Consider the following 17,723-nt stretch of genomic DNA (forward strand, 5'->3'; position numbering starts at 1 on the left):
TCAATCCGACAAAATATGATTATGTGACTAATTTGCTACCTGAAATGTGTGTATTATGTCTGTAAACTTTTTGCCAAGTGTAATCTACTTTATGCACAGAAGTCGGGCTATCGTGCGACAAGTTATTATTGACCTTCTCAATATTTAACCAATGCAATTATTTTTCACTAATCCTTAACCAACTTTGATTTCGATTTGCACTTGAATGCGTATGCATCCGTTCTACTGACCAGAGTTCTCGTCAACCCGCTCCTCCACAGTGTGCTCCTTCTGGTGAACCCACTCGCTGTTGCACTTGAAGTAGATCTGGGTGGCAGGCGTGGCCTTGCAGTACAGGTTGACCGGCTTGTTCTTCACAATATAGGCCTCCTCCGGTTCCATCAAGAACACTGGCAGCGGCTCGGGCGGATCTGAAGGGAAGGTTTCCGGCAGATCACCGAGTCCAAGGAATTCATCCTCAACTGTGAAGAGAGAGATGGAAAGAGGATGAAGGCAGGGAGGAGCAGATGAAAGGAAAGATGGACAGAGGGAGAAGTTGAGAACAGAGGCAGAGAGCCCCAGGAAGAGAGAGAAAGGATATGTTGGGAGAGAAAGGGAGGCAGACAAGAGACAGTGGGACAGTGTATTATAACCACAGTCTTTGCATGGGATTATCCATCCCCGCAGCACACAGTGAAATCCCTATCATTTGATATTTTGGAATGTTTACACAAGTGTATTTTTGGAGTGGAGGAAATTCTGGGATTCCTCTCAGGCAATAAGACTGCACGGCTTTAGACAAACAGGGCCTCGCTTGGTCTAACCACAACCAGCTACTGCTGAGAACCAAGAGAGAGAGGCAGAGCCAATAATGAGAAGCACAGTTCAGAGGTTGACTGAGGAACTGAAGTTATAAGCGGATCTCTCTCTGTCTCTCATTTTCTCTCTCTCTGTCTCTCTTTGCTTTTGTCTCTCTCTCTCTTTCTCACACACACATCCAAGCTAATAGACACATGCACGTATTTTCACACACACACACACACACACATGCAGCAGATCTAATGACCTCAGGCTTTTGGCCCAGTTTGTGCCATTCCTCGGATACTTCTGCAATAGACAGATACGCTTCCCTGTAATTACAACTCCCTTTCATCTCCCTGTCTTAAATCACATACACACAACTGCATGTGTACACGCACTCGCTCTCGCACAAACATGAACACATGCTCGCACAGTGCTACAAAGCATCGTAAATATATGGGCACACACGTCCACGAGCGAGCACGGCTAACTTTCGAACTCTTTGAACACGGGGGGAGGATGAAGCCTCTTCGCCATCCCATTTGTCACCTCCAGAACTGTTCTATTCTTACCATCGAACCGGTAGACATCAATTATTCACAAGTGTGAAAGAAAAGAGGCAGAGTAATAGAGACAGAGATACAGTGTGAAACAGAAGGTGAGAGAGAGAGAGAGAGAGAGAGAAAACAGACAGGAAGGGAGAACAGGGAGAGACGGTGAGAGTAACTCAGCCAGGCAGACATAGATTGAGACATTGAAATGGAGTTGGGACGACAGACAGAAACACAGAGCGGGAAAACAGAAACAGGAAAGCAGACTGGTCGGAAAACAAAAGAGTTTATCAGCCCATCAGTAATTCTTCCATGTCCTTCTATCTACCCCCCTCCATGTCCTGTGTGGACATGCCGGAGCCTTGTTGTCTGACAGAGGTTGCCTCCTGGATGCCTTGGGAGCACTAAATAATGTCTCGGCCAGGCAGATATCTCCCCACCATGTCTCTCTAATGTTATCGCTCCCTCCCTACCTGCCACAGATTGCAGTTGATTGCTCGGAAATGAAAGGGCAAGGGGGAGCCAATCAGAAAAGGGCCAAGGCCATGCTCACCACGCTAGTTTGTCTGTGTACTCTTATAAAAGGCTTTGTCTTTGTATATATTATGCTAGGGATTTTTTTGGGGGGGGATGTTTGTGAAAGTTTGAGTGCTTCTCATCAGAAAAACAGTTCCAACTCCTCTCTTTCTTTGGCTCCTAATCAGCTGATAATTGAGAAGAGGCAGTAAAACTTCAAGTGAACTGTGACCTTTAAAAGCAGCCGCCTCCTTACACTGTTTGTGTTCGTGTGGGTGCAATGAAGAGCTGGAACAAGATCATAGCCGTTTTGATCAACTTTCATCTGTTGCCGTCTAAATGAGAGAAAAAAACATCTCAACATTCTCGAGTTATGTCTTTATGAAGGTGATGACTCTTTAATGTAGAAGTCCTTTTTAGCAGACCAGAGGTTAGTCTGTTTTTTTCTGCTCCACAGTCCACCCACATCCTCTGCCAGCGGACCCTGACCCAGAAACAGGCAAAGAGAGCCAAGGAAACTCATTAAAGATTGTGTTAGCCTTCTTTCACCCTGCATTCCCATTATCTCTCCATCTCTCTCTCCCTCCTGGCTCCCTCGTTCTGTCGAACTGTGAGGCAGAGAGATCTGAAGCAGCCATGAAAGCGTCGCTCACACACTTACACCCGTGCAGGTATTAATGCGCACAGAGGCACACACAGACTTGCTCACAGATATTCAAATTCATCATTTTCCTCAGTGCGAGAAATAATAAATTCAAGTGAATGAAACTAGCCCTCTGGTGAAAAATCTGCCTCGAAATGAAAAAAGACACCATATGACTAAATGAAAGGCCATGACTCCTTCCAATCACACACCCCACAAACACACACACACACACACACACACAGAGCATCCCTCTCCTCCCTTGCTGGTGAACAGAATTCTGAGAGCAACATTTTTTTCCGGCTCCTTCTCCCATCATCTCCATTCAATGACAAAACAGTTCCAGGAAGAGAATAGTTTTGAAGTTTTGGCCACGTCACATTAAGGATGATGCAATCTTTGTGGGTATGCACAGTGTGTATAATCGCGAAGCCTAATAGCCAACATAATACCATACTTATGTGAATCAAATATGCATTGTGAACACATTTTCCATCTTATTTTTTTAAGTGTCTTATCCCTTTAATAGGAACATTAATATGGCATGCTTCCACTGTTTGAAATGCAATATGGATTTTTCAGAGCATTTCTAATTCTGTGGCTTGATTTTAATCAGAAAATGTGTCTGCATATTGAGTGTTTAAAAATTAATGAAATATGTCCTGGCAGCACGTTTATTCAAATTGTATTTTGCTCTGTAATTGGGGTGAGTTTTCCTAACTCATATTGTGAGTCTTATTAGTGAATATTTTAAGACTCAAATTGAATATTAGTTGAATTTTATATCAGCTCCACATCTCAACTAAAAAAAAGTTTTGAAGATAAATGTGCTGCATATTGCCCTCTAAATACAGTTAATGAATTAATGACCCTTTTCCCCATTGCATACTTACTGAATTTATCAGGGAGAGGGCAAACAGTTTGAAGAAAAGAAAACCATATAAAGAAGGATAAGATGAATCAAATGAATCCAAGATTAGCAAGTGGGAGTAGGTATGAGAAGGTCTTGGCAGTCAGCCGCTCTTTGGCATGAGTCAACTCCAAAAGCTGTGGGAGTAGAGTAATATTAAGAGATGATGACTTTATGGACATGAGAAAATTAAAGGCAAACCTCAACACTGGCACCGCTACATATCAAAGCACAGTCTCGGAGATAAGACACACCGAGCTGGAAAATAAATTTGCACAAAGAGGCCCATCTTGAGAATTAAAAAAGAACATCTGTGTAAAATAAATACATAAATCGTTGCATAGAGAAGTGCAGAACACCCACACCAAACACAGACGTTCACATTAAATATATGAGGTTATGCACCCCGTAGAACGATGTGGTAAACAACTCACCAAGACCCAAAAGAGACTGAGTTTGCTCCACATGTTCATGTTGACAATGTTTTCCTCCAATGTAGTCCGGGTGACCATCGTCTCACTGAATCTTAGACATAACAGGGGCTTAATGATAAGCGTATATCAATAGCTTTCATTAGAAATGAGCACTATAGCTGGCTATAAAAAGAATCATACAGTGATTGCAGTTCATGTATTTCTTTTATATGAGCTGCAGCAAAGCCTCTCGAAGCATTATTATACTAACCACTGCGATAAGTACTCCACTTTGACTGAACCATTAATACCTTAGTCACATTAACGAGGTCCATTGTGCTGAGAACAGTGTAAATGGATGACAAGACTTCCACAACACATGAGACATCGAGCCAGTCTTCAGGCTGCGATGACGCCGTCGCTCTTTGCCGTTTTGAAAATGCACTTCAGACCATATAACTGCTCTGGTCATGTTACATTGTGACATCACCTGTCAACAGGAGGAACTCAAGACCTGGAAAAGATTTATGTAGAGTGAACAAAAGTAGTATTTCAAGGCAGAGCTCACACACAGTATTATGATTATTATGAACAATGTGGGTCCATCTATGTTGGAATAGGGTCACCAATTCAAATCCAAATCAAGCAATAACGAGAATCGAATTGGGATAGAGAAAGATACTAAAACGCCTTCCCACATATATACTGTGTCTGCCCTATAGACCATATCTAGTTGATATATCACCTGTTTTCTTGTGTGTCTGTGCTGAATATCTGGAAGACTGTATTTCTTAAACCGTATATATGTGAGTGTCTACGATAACAGCTTTTGAATGCTGCGCTCTGACACCACTGTGCAAGATAAGCTCTCTCTCTATTCTCTCTGTACTCACATAGATTTATTGTCCCAAGGAAAGCACTGTATCAGCTGGGACAATGTTTCCCTTCAATCAGGAGAGTCAAGCATGAACGAGGATGAACACTGGCATAAATCTTCTCCCTCCTCATTCCTGTTTTATTCCTATTTATCCTCTTCACCCTCTGCTCTGTCCCACTTGCCTTCTCCCCATCACTTTTCTTTCCACTCACCCTTCTCATCATTCTTATGTACATTCCCGCTTCAGATAGAGAAAAAGATGGGTAAGTGGCTGGCCCAATAGACAACGAGGAGTTTTACGAGCCAATGTGTTGCTATGCCGCAATGGGGAAGGACACGAGGTGGTCAAGCAGGATAATAAACGACTCAACTGTCATGTCAATTGAGGCAGGATAAATAGACTGTCAATCAGATCTACCTATAAATGTACTTTGAGCACACCTACCCATTATATTGAGTGAACATAAATCAATGGTAACGACCTTTTCCAGTCAATACTTGTTAGTCTTGGACCCATACATCCCAGTGGCTGAAATCAATATGAATGGCTGTTGTTTTTAAAGCAAAATCCTTTAGAAGCTCCATGAGAAACAGGCAAAGTGAGCAGAGGCTTACTTCCAGTCTAATGTCTCTTTCCAGCCAAGTGCTTTATAAACTCTAATGTGTCTCCACACATTGTCTAAAGGGCCCCATCTAACGCTCGGCTGCAGCAGGTATTTATTGATTACTGTTGGGGGCCAGTGACCCCTCCCTCGCCCTGTCCTATCTGAGCTTTTGTGCTGGGGCGTGCTAAGTACTCTCATATTTCATCTCTGGGGAATCCTGCCATTGCACAACCTATTGCAAGAAAGAAGAAGCCGGCAGTCCTTAAAGTTAAGAGTCAGGTGGCTCCAACACTGACCTCCCAATCGGTTCACAGCTAGTTTTTTCATTGCTGGCCAGATTCACAATGACTTGGAGAGAACCCGTGCACAATAAAACTGCCAAATAAAACAAATGAATAATTCAATCAGGGCATTATAGAGTGGTCCAATTCACAGGTCTTATCTTTACTAGAGTATGTGATGTAATTGGAAAAATGAATCTGCAAACAAATTGGTGTGTGGGCCCTCTGCAGTAAAGTGCAAACAGTCAGCTGAAAAGAAAGCAGTCGCAGAGCTGAGGAGTGGGCCTGAAGATAAGCATTTTAAATCGATTTAAGAAATAGACATTCAAGTGATAAACAGTGCCCTGTGGTCCCTTCCCCCTTTTCATCCATCTCCAGTGGTGACCGTAAGTTGTTAGAAAGAAGAAGAAAAAAAGAGAAGCTCATCTAAAAGTGAAATATTGTAAAAACAGTCTTACGCTGAGTGGGTTTCAGAGCACAGAGGCAGCCCTTTCTTCTTGTCTCTGTGCAGCCAGTTATGTCTTTCTCATTGGAGGTGTTTACATGTTCTCTCTGGTCCTCACGCCTGACCTTCACGTCCTCTCTGGCTGCACTCTGGCAGGAGACAGCTGGTGGTTGCCAGGGTCATGCTAGGCCTTGGCCACTGTCGATCCATTCACATCACAGAGCCAGGAAAGGCAAGGTCAAAACATTATGATGATGAAGGCTCATCGTTTACATTTGTTTTTAACCAAATTTTGGAGAAGTTGCACCATCTTTAATTCATTAGTAGGATCCCTTGGTTAAGGTGTTGAGATGGATGAAGTGATCTCTGGCAAATGCACAATTACTGTCGCGCCAACGTGGGATCGACATCAATACTGTATGTTCAACAGGTAAGAATGTACCAGAGCATGACATTTGAAATATACATGTGAAGACCATCTTAGACGAGAAAAGGTCAAATTACTTGAGAGCACAAACAAGTAATTACCACTGGCAGAGCATTCAGCTGCATGTTTTCTCTTCCTTTAATCTTTTATCCTGAGATGATGTGTTTGTGTACACACTGATTCATTAACTATCCTTTAAGTGGCTATTCATTAAAAGCTTTTTAATGCATAACCAAGTAAAATATTCTATCTATTAATTCTCATTTTGGGATCTGGTTATTTTATCGCTGTTATTCACAATCTCTGTTTTTCACAATCTCTGTTTTTCACAATCTCTGTTTTTCTGCCGCTTGCCTAAATGTTTTCCTGCTCTCTCGCCAGCAGGGATGGTTATTCAGCGAGCTTTCTGCACAGGCTTTTCCCACCCTTTCCTCTCTCCTCTCCACTCTCCTCTCCCCTCTCTCCTCTCTCTCCTCTCCCCTCTGTCTTCTCCCCCTCCCCTCTCCCCTCTCTCTCCCCCCACCCCTCTCTCCTCTCTCTCCCATCTCCCCTCTCCTCTCTCCTCTCTCCTCTCTCTCTCTTCTCTCTCCTCTCTCCTCTCCCCTCTCCCCTCTCCCCTCTCCTCCTCTCCTCCTCTCCCCTCTCCCGTTCCCCATTTGCTCCCTCCTGGATGAAAAGCCATTTTGGTGGTTGATTGGAGAATGATGCTGCTACTTAGAGAGTCACTCCATCAGCACCGAGGGAGGAGAGTGCAAGGAGAGAGAGAAAAGCTCAGGAGGAGTAGTGACTCCCTGGGGCGCTGTAGCTGTGATGGGTGAGCTGTCAAACGCCCCATTGTCCAAATTACCCAGCAAGCACCATGTCACCACCCGGGACTAATTTACGGCGCAGTGCGGTGCGGCACAGACATCGCTCTCCGAGTAGAGTCCGTGGGAGAGACAAGCGAGGTAAAGGGGTGTAAGGAAGGAGTGGAGGGGTCCGACCTAACACCTTCCAAAGAGAGAGAGCAAGGCGTCGAACGCAGACAGTCCCAATGGAAAGCACAATTAACGTCATGCAGGCTTTCTGTTTGCTTTCTTTATGCTTCAAGGCCTCAATGACAGGTGTCAATAGGAATATGCCTCATGCCCCTGTGCCTTCCGGACCACCCACTGCTTGCCAAAAACACACATTCACTGATGCACAAACACTTTAATACAGTTTAAAGCAGCCACGGCATACAGAAGCCTCTTGCTTGATTACACTTGCAGTCATAACGACTGGTCCTTTTAGCCCAAACTGGCATGCCCATGCACTTGTCACATGTCACACCCCTGGGTGCCCCAAAGCCAGACATCAAACTAGTACATACTGACCGGTGGACTGTGGAGTGGTTCTTGTCAGAGCAGACGTGTCGCACTGTCTGACCCCTCACTGTGCCCAATGGTCTGAAGCAATGCCTCGACTATTGCTAATTGGCCCAGAGCAGCGGGCAGCCCCATTCTGCCACTAGCGAAAGGCTAAAAGATCAGAATGCAAAACATATAAAGGGACATACTGTAGGATCATCATGAATGAACTCTAGAAAAGAAATGGTGAATGTAAAGAAGGGTCAACTTGACATCATACCAGAAGTCACAAAACAGACAGTGAGGCCTGAGAAAGGTTCCCTTGAATATAACATAAGAATCACATCTCCTGAGATCAAAAGTGGTCTGAAGAATCCAGGAGGAAGCATTACACGGTGACACAAAACTCTAAATGGTTTGCCTGATCCGGCGTCAGTCACAAACACATCGTGACTTAAAATAGTCGCTCGAAATGAAAATGACCCAGTCAGTCCTTCATAATGTGTTCTCAATATAAGAATGGGATTTTGCAGAGGAACATCCCCTACATATGTATATACGCTTAACATTTCTCCTAAAGCACCCAAATGACCAACCCTCCTCCCATAAAACATTCCTGGCAGAACTTTATCTGAAGGACATTACACACTGGAAGTGTGTCAAAATGTGTGAGACAGTCCCCAGAGCACAGTCTATTCTCCATGTCTGTCACTGAATCTGGCTACCTGCTTAATCCTGAGAGACACACAGCCCCCCACACACACACACACACACACACAGACACATAAAAAAAAACACAACCTCCATACTCACATCAACCTCTTAAATCTCACTTTCACCACCTCGTCAATTAAATTGTGAGGTGGGAAACCTTGAAAAGACATATGTGGTGCTTCAAGAATGTCTTTTTTTATCTTTATATGTTCTCTCTCTCTCGAGCACTGTATCCTCTCTCTGGTGTCCCCAACCCCTCTTCAGAGGGGAATATAGGACCCTGCAGCCATCTACTAAACACCTCAGATGTGATGGGAAATGAGAAGATCAGGATTCACTGTATGCCGTAATACACCAAACATGGGTCTGTGCCCGAATGCAGGCTTTGACGGTGTAAACGTGGGTGAGGGGGAGGGGGAGGTAGCCAACGCGTTTGCGTGCGTGTACATGTGTCCGTGTGTGATGGCTGAATTAATGTGACAAGGCAGATGTAATGCAGAATCATAAATCTTAGCCTCGGGATCAGTAGAGGCAGGGCGTGATATATTAAAGGGCACACACACACACACACACACACCACAGTTATGATGCTGATAATAAAAACAAGACCCCAGCCGCTATAGCCTGCTCATAGACTTGACTCTATATCTGGCCCTGAGGGTTATGACATGGGCACACGCACGCACGCACACACACACACACACAAAAACACAAACTCTATCCGCTTTTCCAGCAATTTATTATGCTGCTTTGAGCCCAATAGCTCAAGTGTTAGATATGGTTGTAATACTGTTAAAATCTTAATGCTGTTATACAACATGTAAATTCTTTACTTCCTGTGAAGAGTACAAGGGATGGGGCTCTGAAAACGCATGACAGCATTTCTGTTGAGAATACTGTCGCAAATACACAGACGAAGCGAACTAGTGTTACTCTAAATTAACACGCCTTGCCGTCAAAAGCACTCTGACCAGCTGATAAGTAATCCAACTGTTTCTAAACAGACTGCTGAGGAAACACTGACAGCTGTCCCTATCAAATCAGATGGTGCGTCACTGTAGATGCACGACTGATGCAGTTTGTTTGTGCCCTCATAGACATCATTGTTGCTTCCAATCACGATTGTTGTATCCTACAATAAAAGCTGATCAATGTACATTTACCTCAGTTTCTAATGGCTTCAATGGGCTGCTTGGGATTTATAAGGCTTTGATGCTGCTGGTGAAGAGCATGAGTCATCACACTTGCGCGCTTGGTTTGGCAGCACATATATTTTCCAATAAATTAAAATAATAATTAACACAACTCCACACATGTGGCTATTCAGCTCACATTCACCATCATAAAAATGCATCTCTGTGGGCTTGCGTCCTTACCACGGCCACATACCTGTTCTTTCACATGGGCAAGATGCATAAAATAATATTTCCCTTGCATCAGGGTATTTCAGTCCATAGCGTATCTGCTGAGCACACTCAAATGAGAAGGGCAGTACAGGTATTCCACAGGAATTGTTGAGCTGTCTCACAAAAGTCGTGTGCTGTGGAATGAGCCCATTGTTTCTTCCTGCATGTTTATTCAAGGGGAGCCAGGATGCTTGCTGGGCTTATTCCTAAAATGGAAAAAAAAGCTTTGTAAGCGTTGGGGAGGAATTGCAACATGCTGGTTGCTGCACATAGACCACTATAGGTATGTGTAACTGCAGAAGGCTGCTGGCTTTGGTGTTGTGTATAGTACCAAGACAGGAACGGAGTTTGCATGGGCTCGGTTTATTTGGGCTCCTCCATTACATGCATCCCTTTTTTCGGGTTTTGTAGAATATAGACCCAGTCCTGTGGCACAAAATACTTTGAGTGTGGATTTCAAGATTTCAGGCTTTTTATACTGGCTATAACGGGAACAACAACAATCCGTTGTCTCAGCCCATTACACACAGTTCCTTTCCCTTGTAATATTGGCTTGTAGAGGGCTGACAACATAGCCGCTATTACACATTGGACAGGGTATCATATTCCCATTGGCTCTTATACTGCACCATATCCAGCTTGCATCATTGATTGCATTCTTCAAAGCCAAAGAGACAATTCTGTCTGATATCACTGCCCTCCCGGCCTTCGGCTCCCATGCATGGTTGTTTGTATCAGAGGAGAGCTTCCAGAAAGATCACAAATTAACAGTAAATGGGCCGCTTCTTTATGGTATAATAAACACTGACATAAGTGAACATATGAGGGCATGCCTACACGCCTGACCCTGTTCCAACACGGTATCAGAGCATCAGGTATATCTGGATTGTTTCTATATGTGGCTGAGATAGATGGCAGATCACACCTGGAGCAAAAGTGTATCATAAATATATTGAGTACCACTTAAATCCTTTCTGTCGGTAGACACATTATATACTGGTTTATACTAAAAAAAATACAGAGAATGTAAGAATTCTGTTACATATCAGAGCGACAGAGAGAGGGAGCAACAAGATGGAAATGTGCCTCCGGTTAAGACTTCGTTAGCGGTCCCATGCATCCCCAACCATGTCAGAATAAGGCCTGAGAGATCAGATCCTGACTTGTTCTCATTGCATTTTCGGTGCATTCATATTCATATTTAGAGACACAGACTCCAACAACATGTACACGTACAGAGAAAGTGTCAAAAGAAAAAGAAAAAAAGAAGAAATATATAAGAAATGCAAATGCTTTGATAAAGGGCACACTAGCTCAGATGTTAGTGGCAATATATCCAGAAAAAACTATTACATTATAACAAGTAAACAATGTTGACATAGTGATTCATTGTCCAAGACCTAACAGACACAGAGAAACACTCCCTCACATTCGATTCACATGCACGCACACACACACACACACACTTAAAGACGTACACAAGCACGCACAGACCTCACACCTGTTAATGGACGTGTTAAGAGGCAAAAACATTTGGTGGGATGGAGGGCAGTTAGTGTGTGTGTGTGTGTGTGTGTTTGTTTTGTGTGAGTATTAAGGGAGGGGGCACTGCATTAGGGAATCACACACCCAGCTCCACTCACCAGGGGACTGCTGTCAGCCTGTGATTTTTCCATGTACCCCTCCCAGCTCTCTCCCCTCTGCTGCTCACTGCTGAAATAGGTCAACCACAAATAATGGAGGGGCAATGAGGAGCAAGTATGGGCCCTCCCTCCACCCCACCCTGCCCCTCAGCACTACACCACCCGTTACCTCTACCATCCAGCAACAGAAAACAAGCTATGGTCCCCCCCCCCCCATGGACAAATAGAGGCTGGCTGGAAACAGGCACAGCCAGCCACAACATGCCAACCTCCCAGCCACAACAGACATTTACACAGCCTCGCTCGAACAGAGCGGAGTCCAGTGTTTCGGAAAGAATGAGCACATTCACCAGACAACAGAAAGAGAAAAATAAACGCCTTAAAATGTTCATCTCTGCAAAAATTTAATGAGGACGGAAAATTGGAAAAAATGGAATATCGAATATCGAATAGCGTGGGTATTGTGGGGAACTGTTTGCAACCACCAATGGTTTGTCACTCACTCTCCGTGGGAGCATGAGGTGGCGGAGGGGAGAGGTGGAGGCTGGCAAAGAAGCATGTTTACCAAAACTGCCAAATGTGTCAGTCCGAAGAAGTACAACTCCAACACTGCAGAATGGATGTGCACTCTAGGAAGTGGAGGTTCCATTATTTTTGGATTGAAGTCTGAATATGTGGCCTAGTCTGCTGCATAAATGTTGACCCATCTTTTCTTTTTTTTCTTCAAGTCCCTCAACTTAATGCAAGTGCAACACTAAAAGGTAAATGGTAAATCGTAGGAGTGTCTCCTTTTTTTTACCTGAGCATTTCATTCATACACTTATCAAAATCATGAATCTCTAAACAGCATGATGTAGCATTCTGGCTTGATAAGCCGCAAGTCTGTTTCTCAACAGTTGTTTTTGTCAATGCAGCACATAGATTCAAAAGGTTAATCCGATATGCTGCTTATGCTGCTCTTCTAATGTCAAATGCTAAAACATGTGTGCATACGGGCACACAAATGCATCTCTACTCATGAGTGTGCAAAGACACAACCTCGGGACCCGTCACGGTTCTCCCTCTTAGTCCAGTATTCCATCCCCCCTCTCTTCTACTTATGTTACTTCTATACTTTGCATCTCCCTGCACTCTCAACTCATGTTGTCTTCTCTCCGCAGTCTCTACTGCCTGTGACCTTTTCTCCAGTGCAACAGGATACTGCCCATCTCCATCTTCCTCATGCATTAATGATCTGTGGTAAGCTGAGGGCATCAGTCTGACTCTCCGCCTGTCCGCTGCTCACCCCACTTCCAAGGACGGAGCTCAGCCACATTCCCTGTCACCCACAGGGAAATGCAGATAAATAGCCACAGAGAGCGATAGCTTCACAGTCTAAAAAGTGGATGCTGCCCCTTCTCATCTCTACTGCATACATCTCTTTGACACTCCCCAGTGGCAGATATATAAAATACTGCAGCAGAGAGACGACAGCAGGCAACAGACATAAAGAAACTTAGGCAATTATCTCGGTTTCATACTGAACCTCACTGCAGACAAGCAACTGAAGCGGAGTTCGTCCATGGGGTAGCAATGCAGATTATTCTCTTCCGTACATTATGTTTGTCAGCATTTAATACGATGATAAGAGCTCAAATGCATTCATTCTCCATTTAATGCATTTATCCACCATTTTTAAGCTACCCTCGATGTCCTTTTCTCAGCATATTCATGCGGCTTTTCCTGAAAGATCCCCTAAGTGCTCTTCTGGCAAAAGTTGGAGGAGCACGAAGATACATTTCTTCAAAATGTAATTGTATTGGTTACAAAAGCCTGTTGTGTTTCCACCCTTTATTGGGCGAGATCTGTTCTCAAGGAGGTGACTACCTAAAGCGCACGCCATACGTCAAGTTTAGTTCTTGCCTCACTGCGACAATCTGATCAGTTGCCTCATTGATTCCTGAACTCTTCAGGCATCAGCACTTAACGTGCAGTTTAACGCACTGCCTCAAAGTGAAGGTATTCACGTCACAGTGTGACATTTAGTTCTGAGTTATTGTATCCTCCACCTGTGTGGCTTTTAAATTGTTTGCATTAAAGGCAAGTGCACGACAGAATCCTAATGACATCTGCAAGGCCCTCGGGTGGCCATTTTGAAACTCTCCTTTTCCGAGGCCTACAACAGTCCTATCAGTGATCTCAAAGACAACGCACAATTTACAGCCACAGGTTTGTGGTTTCAGAGCCGTTCGGAGGTGGATTTGGCTTAAAATGTACTATCGTTGTTATTCATTTTGAATTTATGCAAATATAAAAATATTGAGTGAGCTACCGGATTACTAATTTCGCATTCCCATAGTTGCCCTACCAACTTCTTGTGATTTGTTTTTGACGTTTTTCACAGCAATTGGTTTTCAATCATGTAGATTGACTGATTGCTGGTCCTTCTTCTCTGTGGCACTCACAGAAAGGGGAGAGATGTTTGCTGTTACAAAGTAAACTTCCCAGCAGTAGGAGGATGTACAGAATGAATATGATAGCTCAAGCTTTAAATTAAGTCGTATACCCCTCTACGACAACAGTGGGTAGCAGCTTGGCCAAACAGATGGATATTGTAATCAGCTTCTTTGGTAAACATATCTCGCCCTGTCACCGGCCAGGACTCATTCCTCAAAACCCTAAAATGCATTTTGACAGCTGCAGAAATCCTCAACAGGGGATGAGGGATGAACAGATTTCTTCTGTGCACCTCCCTGCCGTTGCATGCCCAAATAGTTGACTTTGCCTGTCATCCGCAGCCCTTGAAGGCTTCTGTTGGGCTTTTCCACACGACTGATCTCTGTTCTCAAAGCAGGTGTTTAAAACACGACGGACACACAAGCTTCACCAGTAAACCAGATGGGGGGGAAAAAAGGGAGATTTTAAAATATTTTAAAATGTTCAACTACCATTATATATTTGATGATACAAGTAAGGCTAAGCTCAAAGGTTGAATTGGTCATGACAACCACATCAGATAGGAGCATGTCTGTCTGGACAACTCCCCGAGGTTGCTGTCTATGGCGAGCCCTTGATGTCACTGCTACACACTCCGACACACATGGCCTTCAGTCATGAAATAACACACACGCAAACACACATGCATACTCAACACTACATGCATGTCCACCCAGGAGCATGCATTGAATGGATCGCACTAATGCAGACACACAATATACACGGAGAAACTTCACAGGGAAATCAAGCTGACAGATCAAAGAGGACACACACGGGGATGAACCTTTCAGAACGTTTGAAAATCTACCAAAGGATGTTTTCCTATAAACCAATTATCCCTGCGGTTGTGTTAAGGAATGACCACTGCTGTTTCCAGCTCATATCAGAATTCCACACGATGTTTCTTCCCCGGCAAACGGAAGTTAAAAGCAGCGCACGTGACATTCAAAGCAGCTTTACGGAAGAAATAAATCATTTCAAAAATAAATATTCTATTTTTTCAGCCATCAGAAGCTGTGTGAGTAATTACACGACAACTTGCCATGTAAGGCGTGAGTTTACAGTATTGTTTTTGTCCATTTTTAGTGTTTTTTAATTTATCTACTCAGGTTTGGAAATGGTTTCATGAATCAAGGGGTGTGTACGTTCTTCTCATCCCATTAAAGAGCATGTAATCCCGGAACTAAATTTAAAACATGAAAGGTTTTTACTTGACAGCTCACACAAAGAACTGCTGCAGTGACATTTACTGTCGGATCATATTAGTCAGTTATCACAAAAAAACTACACACTGAACTTATTGCGATTAAGTTACCAGTGGTGCCTGTACAGCCTACTCACATGCACACAAAGATAAACACACATGTACAAATACACAAACAGACATATAATTATGGATGTTATGACCCAAAATCAGTAGCAAGATTATTACCTCAAAAAACCACAATAATTACTTTTTGGTAGAGGATGGCAATTTCATTATGTAAGTCGAATAAAAATGAAACGTATACGACATTCATGGTCGCTGGAAGATGGAGATGCCCTGACTCTTCATCAAGCTTCATCAGCAGGTCGATATTTGACTTTGTCCATTACGTTGGTTTATGACCAAATACAAATAGGTTTAAATTAGAAAATATGGAACAAAGATTTTGTTAAACAGACCTGATGTTAGCATTGTGAATGTGACGTTAGTTATATACTTGTTTTGATACAACACAACCATTCATAGATACTGTTTGGCTGATTAGTTGTCATACATATTTTTTTATATTGCCATTTGCCGTATAACTAAATTTAGGTCTGTAAGAGATTCATAATCCCAGTAACATATTACATTTGGATTACCGTCCCTCCCACATACATATACTGTGTGTATATACTGTCCTCCACATCTAAAGAATTCAACCTATATCTCATCGTGACATGTGCGTTCTTACATTCAGTTGTGTGAGTGACAGTCAGCCACAGGAGATACACACCGGGTGGTAAACAGAGAGCCAGAAGAGCGGGGAGGAAAACATGGCCGGTTAGAGAGAATAAAATGACAGCGAGACGGGGAGTGGTAGCGACACAGAGAGAGATGGCGTGATATGGAGGAAGATGGGGGGTGGGGGTGGGGACTTCTCCACAGGCTAGTAGTTCAGCTCACATCACCTTGCCAAACTGTCACTGCCCCCTACGCCGACCCCTTCCAATCCCCCAACGCCCCAACCCCCTCCCTGCCGCTCTCTGCTCTCGACAGAATGATTAATGTTGTATCTGGTCATGCGAGCGCCACTGCCCCTGACTACACTAAACATTATCATAACTTTGCTATAATCACTGAGACTAGGAAGAGCCCAATGTCCTCCATGACAAACAGAAAAAGAACGCCAGAGGCGTATTTGTCTGTCATTGTGTTAATAATAGGAGTAATAAAGAATGTGTGCTCAAGATTAATGAAACAATGCTGGAGTGAAGACTGATAAAATCAGCATCATATCACATCCAATCTCCTACAAACTGGAATAATCTAAAACTATTAAATCCAAAAAGGATCTTCCATGTACTGACAAGGGACGCGGCGCAGCACCGAGCGCCTCCCAGTGCCTGGGTCATATTTTCCTAATGTCTTTTTAATACAGTAATGTCATATTCCTGCTGTTCTTCTGAACACCATTGCCTATCATGGACTGTGCGGCGCCATGTGTCAACAACACCATATTAAAGGCAATATAACATGAGAGTGGCCTCCAAGTCTCATATCAGTGCTGTATCCCCTGAGGCTCTATTACTGCTTATAGGACTTTACATTAGCCTCCGTCTGCTGCCATTATCTCCCACACACTGCGAGGGACACGCTAACAAAGTGAGCTTTCTACAATGTGAGGACATGCAATGTACACACATTGAGAGAGGTAGGAATGCAAAGGGTGCTCTCTGTATTCAGAACACAAAAGTGGGTTGAGCTCCAATGTGGTAAGAAATAAATACAGTTTTGAATGCGTGGCCTTTCCAGTCAGAACATGGAGGAATGGACTTGGTCTCTGCTGAGATATAGTTTCAGTTTTCCATTACTCTAATCAGGGGAGCGAGAGAAAGAATGAGCACTATTTCCCTGAGAGCCTCCTTTTAAGCCCAAATTGTATGTCTGTAGTGATGTTATGTTGTAGGTGGTAAATTAAGGAATCCGTCACCATTTTATTGCGAAAAGCCCAAAGTAATGGCGTTATTTAATGTGTTTGTATTCACTCTGTGATACAGGGTGTTAACCATGATAGAGGAAAGAAGGTTGGTGCTTTCTTTTCTAGATGAGCAAAAGCAAATTCAACTGAACCCCTAAAAAAAGGAAACATTATGACCGCTCCCTTTTTGTGAGGAAATATAATGAAGACCAGGAAGACCAATTAAACGTTCTTGTGGCATGCAAAGGCCTTGTGTCTAATTTAAGGGAAGCAGACATTGCAGACGACTTCGGCGAAGGCCCGCATCAGCATAAAGGTGTAAATCTAGCTTTATAAGCAGTAAAGACTCTCCTTCTCAGAGGTTGATAGGGGGAAAAGAACTTACAGTGGAGGGTGATAAAACATTAGCTAAAGAGAGGGAAGGTGGAGGTGGAAAAAAGAAAAGACAAGATTGCAAATGACTCCACTTGAGTCGTGATTCTTTTGCATTAGTTTTTGAAAAGAATTTCCACAAAAATTACGCAATAACCTTAACACCTAGT

The 17,723-nt window shown here is 43.4% G+C and overlaps 1 protein-coding gene across 2 annotated transcripts in view; it reads right to left on the reverse strand.

The window, feature by feature from the left end:
- Positions 1-17,723, reverse strand: part of unc5cb (unc-5 netrin receptor Cb) — a 110,071-nt gene that overhangs the window by 47,432 nt on the left and 44,916 nt on the right. For both annotated transcript variants that reach the window (XM_056432944.1, XM_056432943.1), the window contains exon 2: positions 231-461. In XM_056432944.1, coding sequence (XP_056288919.1) covers positions 231-461 — 231 coding nt within the window. The remainder of the gene's footprint in view (positions 1-230; positions 462-17,723) is intronic.

Source organism: Pseudoliparis swirei, chromosome 15, assembly GCF_029220125.1.
Source record: "Pseudoliparis swirei isolate HS2019 ecotype Mariana Trench chromosome 15, NWPU_hadal_v1, whole genome shotgun sequence".
NCBI lineage: Eukaryota > Metazoa > Chordata > Actinopteri > Perciformes > Liparidae > Pseudoliparis > Pseudoliparis swirei.